Source organism: Chelmon rostratus, chromosome 20 (genome assembly GCF_017976325.1).
Source record: "Chelmon rostratus isolate fCheRos1 chromosome 20, fCheRos1.pri, whole genome shotgun sequence".
NCBI classification, from domain to species: domain Eukaryota; kingdom Metazoa; phylum Chordata; class Actinopteri; order Chaetodontiformes; family Chaetodontidae; genus Chelmon; species Chelmon rostratus.
Window position 1 is genome coordinate 2,616,287 of NC_055677.1, and position 12,091 is coordinate 2,628,377.

The 12,091-nt window shown below is 41.0% G+C and overlaps 2 protein-coding genes across 2 annotated transcripts; one reads left to right on the forward strand and one right to left on the reverse strand.

The window, feature by feature from the left end:
- Positions 1 to 1,038: 1,038 nt before the first annotated feature.
- On the reverse strand, positions 1,039 to 6,320 carry LOC121623850 (stomatin-like). The gene is made up of 6 exons (XM_041961333.1): positions 4,873 to 6,320; positions 4,640 to 4,752; positions 3,719 to 3,791; positions 2,898 to 2,980; positions 2,528 to 2,731; positions 1,039 to 2,026 (listed from the first exon to the last, which is right to left on the reverse strand). Exons 1-6 carry the CDS (start codon positions 4,946 to 4,948, stop codon positions 1,772 to 1,774), a joined length of 804 nt encoding a protein of 267 aa, XP_041817267.1. The 5' UTR covers positions 4,949 to 6,320; the 3' UTR covers positions 1,039 to 1,771.
- Positions 4,672 to 12,029, forward strand: si:ch73-264p11.1 (uncharacterized protein LOC100000923 homolog). The gene is made up of 6 exons (XM_041961334.1): positions 4,672 to 4,775; positions 5,958 to 6,006; positions 6,151 to 6,549; positions 7,709 to 7,772; positions 9,222 to 9,426; positions 9,514 to 12,029. Exons 2-6 carry the CDS (start codon positions 5,960 to 5,962, stop codon positions 9,555 to 9,557), a joined length of 759 nt encoding a protein of 252 aa, XP_041817268.1. The 5' UTR covers positions 4,672 to 4,775; positions 5,958 to 5,959; the 3' UTR covers positions 9,558 to 12,029.
- Positions 12,030 to 12,091: the final 62 nt, after the last annotated feature.

The following is a 12,091-nucleotide window of genomic DNA, read 5'->3' on the forward strand; positions in this document are numbered from 1 at the left end:
GCAGGACTGAAACGTTTGCGCTCGCCTCCCACTTCTGCTGTGCTGCACAAAATTGTTGGATTTTACTTGATTATATGTGTTCTACGTGCTGTACTTTTACTGACGATCAGGGGCTCCTGCAGCTGGGTTAGAAAGGGTCAGGAGGGGCTCGATGTTCTATTATAAGAGTCTTCAGCTAAAGCTGCTGAGATAATCGCAGCTGAACTGTTGAACCTGAACATATTCATGTCTGTGTTAAACTGCAGTATTAGCTAATGATAATGGGATGATCCAACATGAATCCGTTCTTTAACACCAGGAGCTGTATTATCGGTTATTATGTGTTCCTCTGGGTCGCCTCTGAGCAGGAAGACTCGTGTCTGCAAAGCATTATATCTGTGACCATCACATAGTTTATCCACCAGAGGGCGCTAACAGCTTTATTTTTAGCCATGCTAGCTGCACCATCTGTGGGCCGACCACCACTTTGATCTCAACCAAAATATCTCAACAACTATGTGGCAGATTGGTGTGGACTTTGGTGCGTTCATGGTCTCCAGAGGATGAAGCCTAACGACGTCGGGGATCCCCTGGCTGTTTCTGTAGCGCCACCATGAGGCTGACATTTGTGTTTTTAAGTTAAAGGTCTAAACAAAGATAGGACGCACTGATATGGAAATTGGCGCACTCATGCTCCTCACAGGATGACGACGATGTTTTCAGTTTGGTGATCCCTTTTCCTCCGGTGCCACCATCAGGAAAAATCTAAATTCAGTAATTTAACCAAATACTTGCAAAGCTGGGTACTTAGCACAAAGAAGAGCGCCACCTGTCATGCAGGAGCTCAAAGTTCATCAACAAAAGCAGCTTTGTATACTGCTGGACTGACAGGTGGCTTCTGGGAAATGGAGAAGCCGAGCAATAAAAAATTATGACAAAACAAACATTTCAAACACAGAATGTAAATATAAAAATCTATTTTACTAACAGAGTAACTGATGCAGTTACAGTGTATGTTTACAAATAATCATAAATTTACAATGAACGTAACAGCCACAGACAAACACTACAAACATCTGGCCAACGACACGTTTAACAAGCGGGTGAACCGCTGCTCTCATACGTTTGGTGTTTGCAGAGACACTCAGGTCCAGTGACTTGTGGAGAGCTGAGGATGATGGGAGACGAACATGTCGAGGAGCTCCGTGGGCAGCGAGAACACCACGATGGACGCGCTGCTCTGGACCGAGGACAAAGACTGCAGGTATCTGAGGTGGAGAGCCACGGGGGAAAGTCCCGACGCCGCCTCCTTTAAAGCACGAGACGCCTTCACTTCTCCTTCGGCCACAATCATCTCACAGACACAAAGAGAAACGAGCAGAAAATCCTCAAAGAGCTCTTTGATTTTTAGGATCAGGATCAGTTTCTGTTACACAATATCAAAGCTGAGACGAGTATTTCCTCACAAAGAGGAAAAAGAAAAGGGGTCAGAGCAGCAGGAGTGAATGCTCACAGCTGAGGGTAATTTGTAATGGACTTGCTGCATTGCTCTGTGACATCCTGCTCATACTGCCGCTGAGGTCGAGGCCAAGTTCAATGCACACCATAGAAACCTCACAGCGTTGTTTGTGTTCAGATCACACCACTGAGTCTTCCTGCTGGACGTCACATGACCTGAATCACAGCTTACACAGACGGCGACGCGCAGTGTGTTTCATGAGTGTTTGTTCAGCGGCATTAAATGAAACAGACGGCAGGAGCTCAGACACACCTGCGTGTTTAATAACTGTTCTCAGTGCGGACGAAGAGTCCAGAGGACACCACAAATCTGTAGAACTGAAGCTGACAGGGAGCATCTGATGGACAGACTGTGTGTGTGTGTGTGTGTGTGTGTGTGTGTGTGCGTAGATACTTTAGCCCTGGCAGTCCTGGCAGCCTCAGCCTCTGCGGCCATGCAGCGCTGCAGATTGACGGGGAGGGTCAGGTCTTTTAGCTCCACCCGCTCCACCCTAACACCCCACAGTCTGGATGCAGCAAACAGCGCCTCCTGCAGCACAGAACAGGTAAAACACATTTCACAAGTATTTCCAGTGCAGTGCTGCATCCACACATGAACATGTAATGGTCAAATGTATTTTATCTTTTACTTAAAGTTTAAGTCTAAAGATATTTTACTCCTTCCATCAGGAGCTTTAATTTGCTCTGGAAGAACAGAACTTTAAGGCAATTATGCCACCACTGGATTCTTTGAATGCCTCAATAAAATGTGGAAGTTGTAAAAAAAAAAAAACATTTTAATTAGGCAATCGATGGTTTTCAGGATTGTGGAGACACCTTCATGACCCCTGTTAGTGATGTCAAACAGCCTTCTGGGTTTTAGTCTTGCAGAAAAATGAATGCTCAGCTCTGTGAGTTGTGTTATAATAATAAATAAAAAGCACAAAACGGGTCTACCTCCAATAAAACTCATCAGCTCTGAAATGTGCATCAGCCACTAACTGCAACAGAAGTTCTCCCTCTCTGATCCTAACACAGACACTTCACTCACTTCCATTCTCTTAGTGATGTCCGTCCTCTGTGTCAGGACGTCAGTCAGAGTGTGTGTGCCCAGCGTGGCCCTCAGCGTCGTCTGGGCTAGCGTGTGTGTGGCCTGGTAGCCGTTTTTAACACGTGTCACCCAGAGGGAGGGGTCCACCACCCGGTAAAACACGACAGCATCCACCTTTAATGGCACCCCGTCTGCCGTCAGAACCTAAACAGATGACCTCATCAGAAATTACAGTTTACTTCCTGCGCTGCTCTTTGTGAACCGCTTTCCCCACAATCATCCCACGACCTGCCAGGTAATGATGTGAACTACGAGTCTGTGAACATGCACCATCCAGAGCTGACTGACTCGAGACAGAGCTGCTGCTGACCTCTTGTGGCCGGACGTTAAAGGAGACGGTCCGCAGGTCGACTTTCTGGATGACGTCCAGCCAGGGGATGAACCAGAACAGACCTGCAGAGAAACGGTGAGGTGAGAGGATCCCAGCTGGAGCGCTGATCGTTTATCAAAACATTCTTACATCTGTGAAACCAGAGTCACAAAGTCCAAAACCTTGGAAATATTACCTGTAAAATCTAACGTCAGCAGTCAATTCTGCATTTACCTCTAGCTTTAAACTGAGAAATGTTTAATTTCCATATTCAGATAATATTCTGCTAACAGTCTTCACAAAGGCATGTCTTTTTAATTTTAACTATAAAACTGTCTTTTGTTTATTTTTCTACGTGGATTGAGTCTCATGAGGATGCTGGTTGTGTTTATTAACTTGTGTTTTCCAACTATGCATTTATTTTCATGTCCCTGTATTGTGAAATTCATTGCATTGGTTGCATTGTTTTAACAAATGGTCTGAAGAGGTCAAACCTGACAGTGACGGTGACGAAGGCCACGCGCTGAAACGTTGGTCTGACAGTCACGTTGTTCTGTAAATGACACGCTTTGCTGCAGTTAGATAGATAGATAGATAGATAGATAGATAGATAGATAGATAGATAGATAGATAGTTTTGACCTCTTCAGACTTTCTTCCTTCTCGGTGCATTTTGGAAGGAGGTAAAAGGCCAGAAATCTCTATTCTGCTGCTTTCACAAAAGACAAGGACAGTCACAGCTTGTAAGCCTGATTATGATGATTGCATTGTTTGTATCTGCTGTGGTACGTTCCAAAGAAATGTTCTTATTTCTGCAGTTACCAGGTCCTTTGGCTCGTCCTTTAACCACACGGCCCAGTCTGAAGATAACGGCCCTCTCATATTCCTGAACGACCTGCAGCACAGAAACCAGAGTCACAACGTTTTACACACACACACACACACACACATATACATCTGTTTTTAGCATGTATATGTTGTTGTTGTTAGTTAACTGGGCAGCTGCTTTTCTCTGTTTTATATTATAAATGAAATATCTTTAGGTTTTTAAATGTTTGTAGGATTTTAAGACTTTATTGACACGTTAAAAACCAAACAAATAGGTGTTAGTTGCAGCCCTTATACATTATATATATATATTATATATATACTATGTTTGTATTTATTGTATTATTTTATATGAGTACCCCCGGCACCATCATTTCCTCTGCTGCAGTTCTGTCTTATTGAATCTTATCCTATAACGCAAACACACATCTTTAAGTCAGCCTCTTTGGAGTCGGGCTACAAATAATGATTATTATCAATCTTGATTCATCTGTCAGCAATCTGATCAACTAATCAATTCATTGTTTAGTCTAAGCCCATCACAAGTTTCCAGATGGAAGTGCTGCCTTTATGTTAATTATTTTTTCCAAAACATGGAGATATTTCATTCACACTCATATGTAAACCAGAAAATCCTCACATTTGAGAAACATTGCATCTTTGACACACGTTTTTTTTTTTTAAACAATTATCAAATTAATTGAATATTTTTCTTAATTGACTAATTGTTCAAACTCAACTTTGGAAAACTGAGCCTGTTTGAAATGAGATTCTTTATTCCAGTGTCCTTCAGGAAAATATCTCAGTGGATCAGTTTGTATTTTTATTTTTATTGTGTCATATCTGACTTGCACACAAACAGCTGACTGGTATGTGTTTTTATGGGCATGTAAATGTTTGTTTCCATCGGGTCACCTGAGCACACATCCAGCCTGTGAGGGGGAAGGTGAAGAGGATGAAGGCCACAGACAGCAGCGTCAGCACCGCCCCGAACACCTCCAGCACCCCGCCGCTCCTCCTTCCTCCATCTGCCGTCAACAGAGGCAACAAGGTGGATGAAACAATAAAACTTCAGCCGCAAACAAGTTAGCGAAGCTGCTGAAATTGCTCAAAACTGTTAGCTAGAAGTAGCCTAGCTTACTACTCACATTTACTGTTCAGTTTGTCGCTTTCAGCAACAAATTCATCCGGACAGACGACTCCAACTCTGCTGCGGCCGGACATTACCCTCCGTGTCACAGCCAACTTAAATGGCACTTCATTTATATCGTTCTAGGTACTATTTTTCTTGTTTCCGTTAGTAACGACGAGGATTAGCCGTTAGCCGTGTTAGCGTTGTCCCTTGGATTCCGCGTCACGTTGCCTAGCAACAGGAACACGCCCCGTCCCCCACTGCTCTCCCACAGAAGCTCAATGAAGTCATTTAATGGAGAGGCTGAGATCAATTAATTAATGAACTACACATCAACAAGTATTCTGAATCTGCAAAGTAACCAGTTATTAATATTATAATGATATTATCATATGTTTCAGTCTCTCAGGTGGAAAAAATGGCAATCAGGTGTAAAAAGTGTAGAAGGCAAATTGTTTTCAATACATAAATTAGAAAGATTTGGTTAAAAAATGGATTTGTGTTCAACCTGCCGCTGACAAATACATATAAATGGGCTTTTTGCCATTTCCTCATTCAAGCTTTTATTTGTGTCACAATCTGCCTGTTAGTTCTTCTTCAGTTCTTCCGGTTGCTTTGTTTACTAGTGGTAGGTTGCTGATAAATCTTTTTTTTTTCCGCCCAAATCTTATTTATTTATGTTTGAAAACCATTTTGACATCCTTAGTGTCTTTGCAGATTCAGGTTAATTGTAGGAAACATCATCAACTAATAAATTGTGGTGTATTATGATAGATGAAGCGACCCAGGCGTGTATAAAGTAGCTCCACCTTTACAAGCTGCAGCATTAAAGTGAAGAACACAGACATTATAATCCCGTGATGTGATATATATGACTCTGACGCTGTTTCTGCACTGTTCTGGTGGTACTTTGACTTCTTCCACTGCTGCCAGAGTTTAATCAGAATGTGGAGCCATGCCTCCATCACTGATGATCCTGTCTGTTCGTTTGATGTCTGCACCAATGCTAATTTCTTTGCAGGATAAAAGTCTTTTTTGTGCAGTTTAACTTTTTCTGTCTATGTTCTGACCTGTTTTCTCACATTAAGTTGTGTTTTTCAGAGATGAGGCTCTATAACTACACGGAAACATTCTTGTGTCGCTGTGACATGTGAGTTTCCGTCCTTTGGGGATAATAATATGTTGTTGTACCTTATGTAACTTTTTTCTCTCCTGCTTTTGCTCTCTTCTTCACACTCGCTCGCTGTCACACTGACACACACTCACATACGCACACTTCCTGTGAAACCGTCAGACCAACTGGTTTTCTTCTGCCTTTGTGCTCTTTCACTCGGCTGAGGCACCCACATGTGTTGAGCACTGACCTCCCTCACCCACCAGACTTCAGCGAACAAAATCCACCATCAGCACCACATCTGGACATCTATGGCGCCTGTGCTGAAGCTCAGGGGGGGTGCAGAGCCACTGTTCTCAGACGTTTATCTGTGCTGAGAAAGCAGAAGGTGGTGAGACGTGCGGTGGATGCCTGTCCGTTGCAGTCTCTCGTCACCATGGCAGCAGCTCTGCCGGTCTGTTACCACGGCGCCATCAGCAGGAAGGAGTGTGAGGATCTGCTGGGAAAGAAGAACAAGGACGGAGCCTACCTGATCCGGGACAGCGAGACCATCCAGGGGGCCATGTGTCTGTGTGTTTAGTGAGTACTCTGCACTCTTAAACTTTGATGTGGCAGACTTCCCTTTATCTGACGTGCTCCTTTCAGGCTTCTTGGTGTTTTACAGCTGTCACCACAGCTAACTTTACTCCTAATATTTAATCGTTCACAGCAGCTGTCCGTTTCACACTACTGTGCATCAACAGTGGAGCTGGAGCTAGAGTCATATTATTGATATTATCACATGCTGAACTCTATGGTTTGGATTTTCAGGTTATATTTTAATCTCATTTTCAGTTTGTTCTTATTTAAAATCAGTCATTTCATTGTCAGAGAACATTTCTGAAGAAATATATAAGTTTTGTTTTGTGGAAATTTTACTGTGTAGCGACAAGTTGCAAAATGGTGAAAAGAGATATAGACTTTCTTTTGTAAAACAGAGTATTTATATTAAAAATATTCATATTAATAATTTCCAACATGTCGTATTTGCAGCGGTTTCTCTGTAAGAATGTTAGTCTGAGGTGATATTTTACTTCAACCATACAAATGAAAATATTCATATCTAGTTCAATTGATCTAATGCAATTTTTAATACTGAGAGTCATGCCAAAGTCAGGATAACCAAGAAATCCATGTAAATGTACTGTGTATACTGTTTGTCAGTACATGCTGTGTAACCATGACAGGTTTCTTTTAGTCAAAGTTGGTTTGAAGGTGGAATGAAAGAGCCGTTTATTTCTGCGTATTCTTCTTCTTCTTCAAATTGTTGTGGTCTGTTGAGGTTGCATTGTGGTTGATCACTGCCTCTTCCTCCAGCCATTTTCCATTTAATGTCTACAGTATTTATACATGAGACAAGACACACAGTCATTCTTATGCACCAGCAATTGCAGTTGTTTTTATTATTTTCAATAGAAAAATGCATTTAAAGAGGCATTCTGACAGGAGGATGATATCTTCCCCTCTGGTGTTACTGGCAGGAGGACTCAGACTGTGAACGCGTGACTCATGTTTGTAACCTCGGCATCATGTTTTCTGGTTTTTGTGCAACAAACCAAACGTGAGCACGTTTGTTTGGAAGCAGCGCAGTCTCGTCCACAACTAAAACTACCGCCGACTTTCCTCTTATTCATATAATCTATGCTTAAATTCTGCAAAAATCACACATCAACAACACGTTCCTTGTTTATCTTTGCAGTAAACAGAAGGTGGTGTATACCTACAGACTGCTGCAGACACACACTGGACACTATACTGTCACGGTAAAGACACACACACACACACACATTCATTTTCCTTTATGTGTTGAGAAAATTCTCCTTCTTCAGCTAAATAAGCTGTTTAAAAAGCCTCTCGGCTCAGCTGGAAAATGTATCGCCACAAAGCTGAAAACAGGCTGTTTTCCTGAGATACGAGGTTCTCCCAGGACAGCCACGCTGCAAACATATGATGATCTTATAGAATATGATGCATCACTGCAGATTAAACCAGCCAGCAGTATATAAAGTAGTTCAAATGAGCTCAACCTGAAACATCTACAGCAGTAAAATGCAGCATTAATGCAGCAGGAATATTAATCCACAAACATCAGATATGATAGAAAAACACTGACAGGAACATTTTACTGCTACATGAACTCTTTCACTTTCATACAAAAAGTAAATTAAGATGCTAATAGTTTAATTTTTAATGTATTATGTGCAAATTTAGTTCTAAAACTCGGTTTCTATGATCATCATGAGATCTTAACTACTGAACATTTTCAGACAGTAGTCAGTTTTTGGCTCTAAACAAACATCAGACAGAGGCCACAGATCAGACCAGTCATTTCACCCCCAAAGTGGAAACTCGGTAGTTATCAGGCTCACGTCACAGGAAACTCCACAGATAGACTCTGTTTTGGGGAGAAGCTTTTTTTTTTCCACTCGAAGCATGAAGTGTCTGTCAAATCTGCACAAATGCTAATAGTAGCTGCAGAGTTTTCGCCTCCAGATCTCTGAACCGCCACCCACGTCGCAGAGGTTTTTTCATTGATTGGGGAAAAACAAAATGTCCATTCAAACCGTTTGTCTGCTCATCTATAACATGTTTTTTAGACACAGCTTCCATTTTGATTTGAGGAATGAATTGATTAGTCATTCTGACACAGAAAGCTTTAAACCGGGCTGCTGCATGCTGTTACATTATTTGCCTAATTGAGCAGAAAATGAAATGAGAGCTGTTGTTAATTAATCCTTGAGTCAAGCCAAAAAAATGCCAAACACTTGTTCCAGCCTCTCCAGTGTGAGGATTTGTTGTAAATTAAGTTAAACTTTACAAACCAGACATGTGAAGACATCGCGTGGGAAAGTGTGTTATTATTTTCTAGGCCAAACACCTCATCGATTAATTGAGGCTGACAGATTAATCTGTAATGACAATTGCTAGTTGGATCAGATTCAGCGTTCATGGCAGATTTGTCTTAATTTAAAACCACTCAGACGATCACATTATAAATATAAGTTTATTGCTTGTTTTCACATTCAGTGTTTTTTCTCTTTTCTCGCCTTGATTCCTCCATCGTTATGTTCTCTCTGTGTTTTTAAAAGGAAATTAAAGGCCTGTCGTTTGAATTCAGAGTAACAGAGTCATTTTTGTCTGTTTGTATGGAAGGTGTCTTATAAATAAAGTTGAGTTGAGCTGTGTTCTGCATGCTGCTGTTATTCCTTCAGACCGCAGGAGGTTTGGAGGAGACATTTTTTAAGACTCTGGACGATCTGATCCGTCACTATAAACGGAGGAACCAGGGCCTCGCCATGCACCTGCGCCACTCGGTCAAAAGGAAGACGGCCATGTTGATCCATCCCCGTAGACCACCTGAACAGGAGCCGCAGAGTATGGAGGTGTCTTTACCCGAAGCGGACCATGACTATGAGAGTACGTCAGATATTTTCTGTCTTCTCTCCTCAGCTTCTTCCTCTTGGGTTGGTGGTGATATTTCACCTTTTCTCCTCTTTCCTCTAGATGCTCCTGACTCGTCTGAATACGTCGAAGTCTTGCCACCCTGAACAAATCTGACTTTGACATTTGGCATCAAATGCATGAGGAGGGTGACAAAAACTCTGGACTGTGGACACGTAAAAGAGGACGACAGGTTTACAGACTGAATCCAGTTCAGAATAGGAACAAATGGACAGATGCTGAAGATCTTCATCTGGTTGTACTCCGGCAACAACAAGTTGTTGTTGTTGGAAAAATGTGAAGCCTTTTGCTGACAAGGCACAACTCAGGGTTTTATCAAATTAGTAATTGAGTCTTAAACTCTTGATAAATGGCACTTTTTCTATCTATATACATATACATACATATACATATATATACATATATATTTATATATATACACACACACACAATTTTAAGTGGGCAATTCATTAACACCTTTCAAGCAAAAATGATGGCAACTATAAGAAGATGTTTAAAACCTAAGCATGAAAGTTGGATATGCTGGTTTGCCTTTTGAAAGAGCATAAGTACAATATTTAAGGTTATAGCATTTCAAACATGTGGCATTAGCATCGGGAGTGTGGCTACAATTGATAAAATGAGACGTCAGACATCCTAAAATCAGATTTGAACTCTGATATTCTGGTGAATAAGCGGGATCTGATTTTATTGTCCCGTCGTGAGAAATCTGTCTGCTGTGTTTCGTCTACATGTTCCGTCCTCTGCTCTTCCTCCTCTCTCGTCAACTTTTAATGAACATTAAAGGTTAAACAGAAAACAAAGACAAGCCGGACGCACTCGTTCGGTTGCGGTGTGAACACACTCTTCACTCTTTGAACTTGACAAGAACGATAATTCAGTTCTCTGAAATTGGAGAAGAAGAATTATCAGATCTACTTTCTTTTCTTCTGAGTGACTGTGCATTAATATGAATGCAGCATAAATATGTGGCTTTGACTTCTGGTCTGGCTGTGCAGCCTCCCAAGGCTGGTGTTACTTTATTCTTGCCACAGTTAAGAAGGTACTCTGTAGCTAATGCCCCATCGTCTGTGCTTTTGTTTCAGTTTATTTATACAGTAAAGAAAATAAAACACATTTCACATTTATTTCTATCACTGCAGACATCAAGAATGGGCCAAATATTTGATATAAATGGATTTTCTTTGCTTTTATTTAGCCATCAACGCCTTCCTTACTTCCTGTAAAGTATTAATCTGGAGCATTTAATATATCTGATTAAAATTTCTCTTTTGCAGACACAAGAAACTGGAAACTCTATGAGTGTCCATCATTTCCTTTCTCTGGACTGTGATGTTAAAAATGACCCAAGAAGCTCATACAGCTCAGACTTGAAAGATGTGTGGTACTGTACCAGACCACTTTTATACATTTTTGTGTGTACGGATGAGCACATCATCACACATCCTGTGTTTGTTCTCACACCCCTCTATTACAAGCTTCTCACCAGCATTTTTATGGCCTTTATGCATAGTATTTAAGAACAAGGGCATCATTTTTTTCACTTTCTTTTTTGTTGTTGCACATTTGAAGCGAGTGCATGATGCATGTCTATTGTCTCTTGATCTTGATTCTTTCAATTTCTGACCAAGCTAGTGCAGAGGAAATCAACAGACACATAAAAAAAAGTCAGTGGTGGGTTTTAGACTACATAGGGTCTAACCACAATTTCCACCTACAAATACAAGTAACTAAAACAGCACAAACACACACTCACATGCATGCACCCACCATCAGTCAAAGCCTTGAGTCTTGAGACTAAATTGTGGAATGTGTGATTACCACGACTGACATCACTGTCTGAATCCATTAAGATTTGAGGCCTGTCCTCATTAGCATCATCATGCTGCTGTTTGGGAAACTCTTATTTGATTGGCAGGTATTAACGAAAATGTAGTATTGGTTGGTCTTTTGGTCTCAATCCCAACACAACAAACAAGCACACAGCAGCCCCGACAGCACATGTATTTTTGTGAAATGTATAATGTTATGTTTATGTGCCGGACATGCTGATGTGTTCTTACCTGCTACTGTTGCTGAACTGGACGGCGTCATACAAAAACATTTTTCTAATATTCTGTTCCCCTCGTGCTTGTGAACAGGATGGACAAAACATGAACACATTAATGCAGTACAGCACAACAAAACCATAACCACAGATTGACACGCTGAGTCGTCTAAAGACAGAGCTCTTGTATTGTATTGCAAACTGTAGGTGAACCAAATAAAATCTGTGTAAACTACCTAAAATGAGTCAACAATTAACAAATAGGAAAACAGCATTACACCAATAAAGCATACAACTTTGCAAATCAGAAATATCTGAAACTCTTACCTTTAAGTCTTAAATACTGACTGAAAACAGCCTCTACATTTTTTTTTACTTAATTTGATTTACTTTAATTTAACTCAATTAAAATTTTAATCATATTAAAATTATTGTACTTTTCCAAGGGAACTGCAACGGCTGGTTCTTGCTCCTCCCACTCAGGTTACGTGTTTTCTCGCGTGGCCTTGCCCAAGACATGTAAAGGGGGAGTACCATTTTTGTCGTTTGCTGAATTCATTAAAAATCACATAT

Bases quoted from the DNA above. Each gene is read 5' to 3' on its own strand.
- LOC121623850 (XM_041961333.1), bottom strand. From the start codon at position 4,948: ATGTCCGGCCGCAGCAGAGTTGGAGTCGTCTGTCCGGATGAATTTGTT. The intron at 3,792-4,639 runs GTGACCCGATGG...TCTGTGCTGCAG, and splicing joins CAGGCTGGATGTGTGCTCAG to GTCGTTCAGGAATATGAGAG. The intron at 2,732-2,897 runs GTCAGCAGCAGC...TCATCTGTTTAG, and splicing joins TTAACGTCCGGCCACAAGAG to GTTCTGACGGCAGACGGGGT.
- si:ch73-264p11.1 (XM_041961334.1), top strand. From the start codon at position 5,960: ATGAGGCTCTATAACTACACGGAAACATTCTTGTGTCGCTGTGACAT. The intron at 6,550-7,708 runs GTGAGTACTCTG...TTATCTTTGCAG, and splicing joins GCCATGTGTCTGTGTGTTTA to TAAACAGAAGGTGGTGTATA. The intron at 9,427-9,513 runs GTACGTCAGATA...TCTTTCCTCTAG, and splicing joins AGCGGACCATGACTATGAGA to ATGCTCCTGACTCGTCTGAA.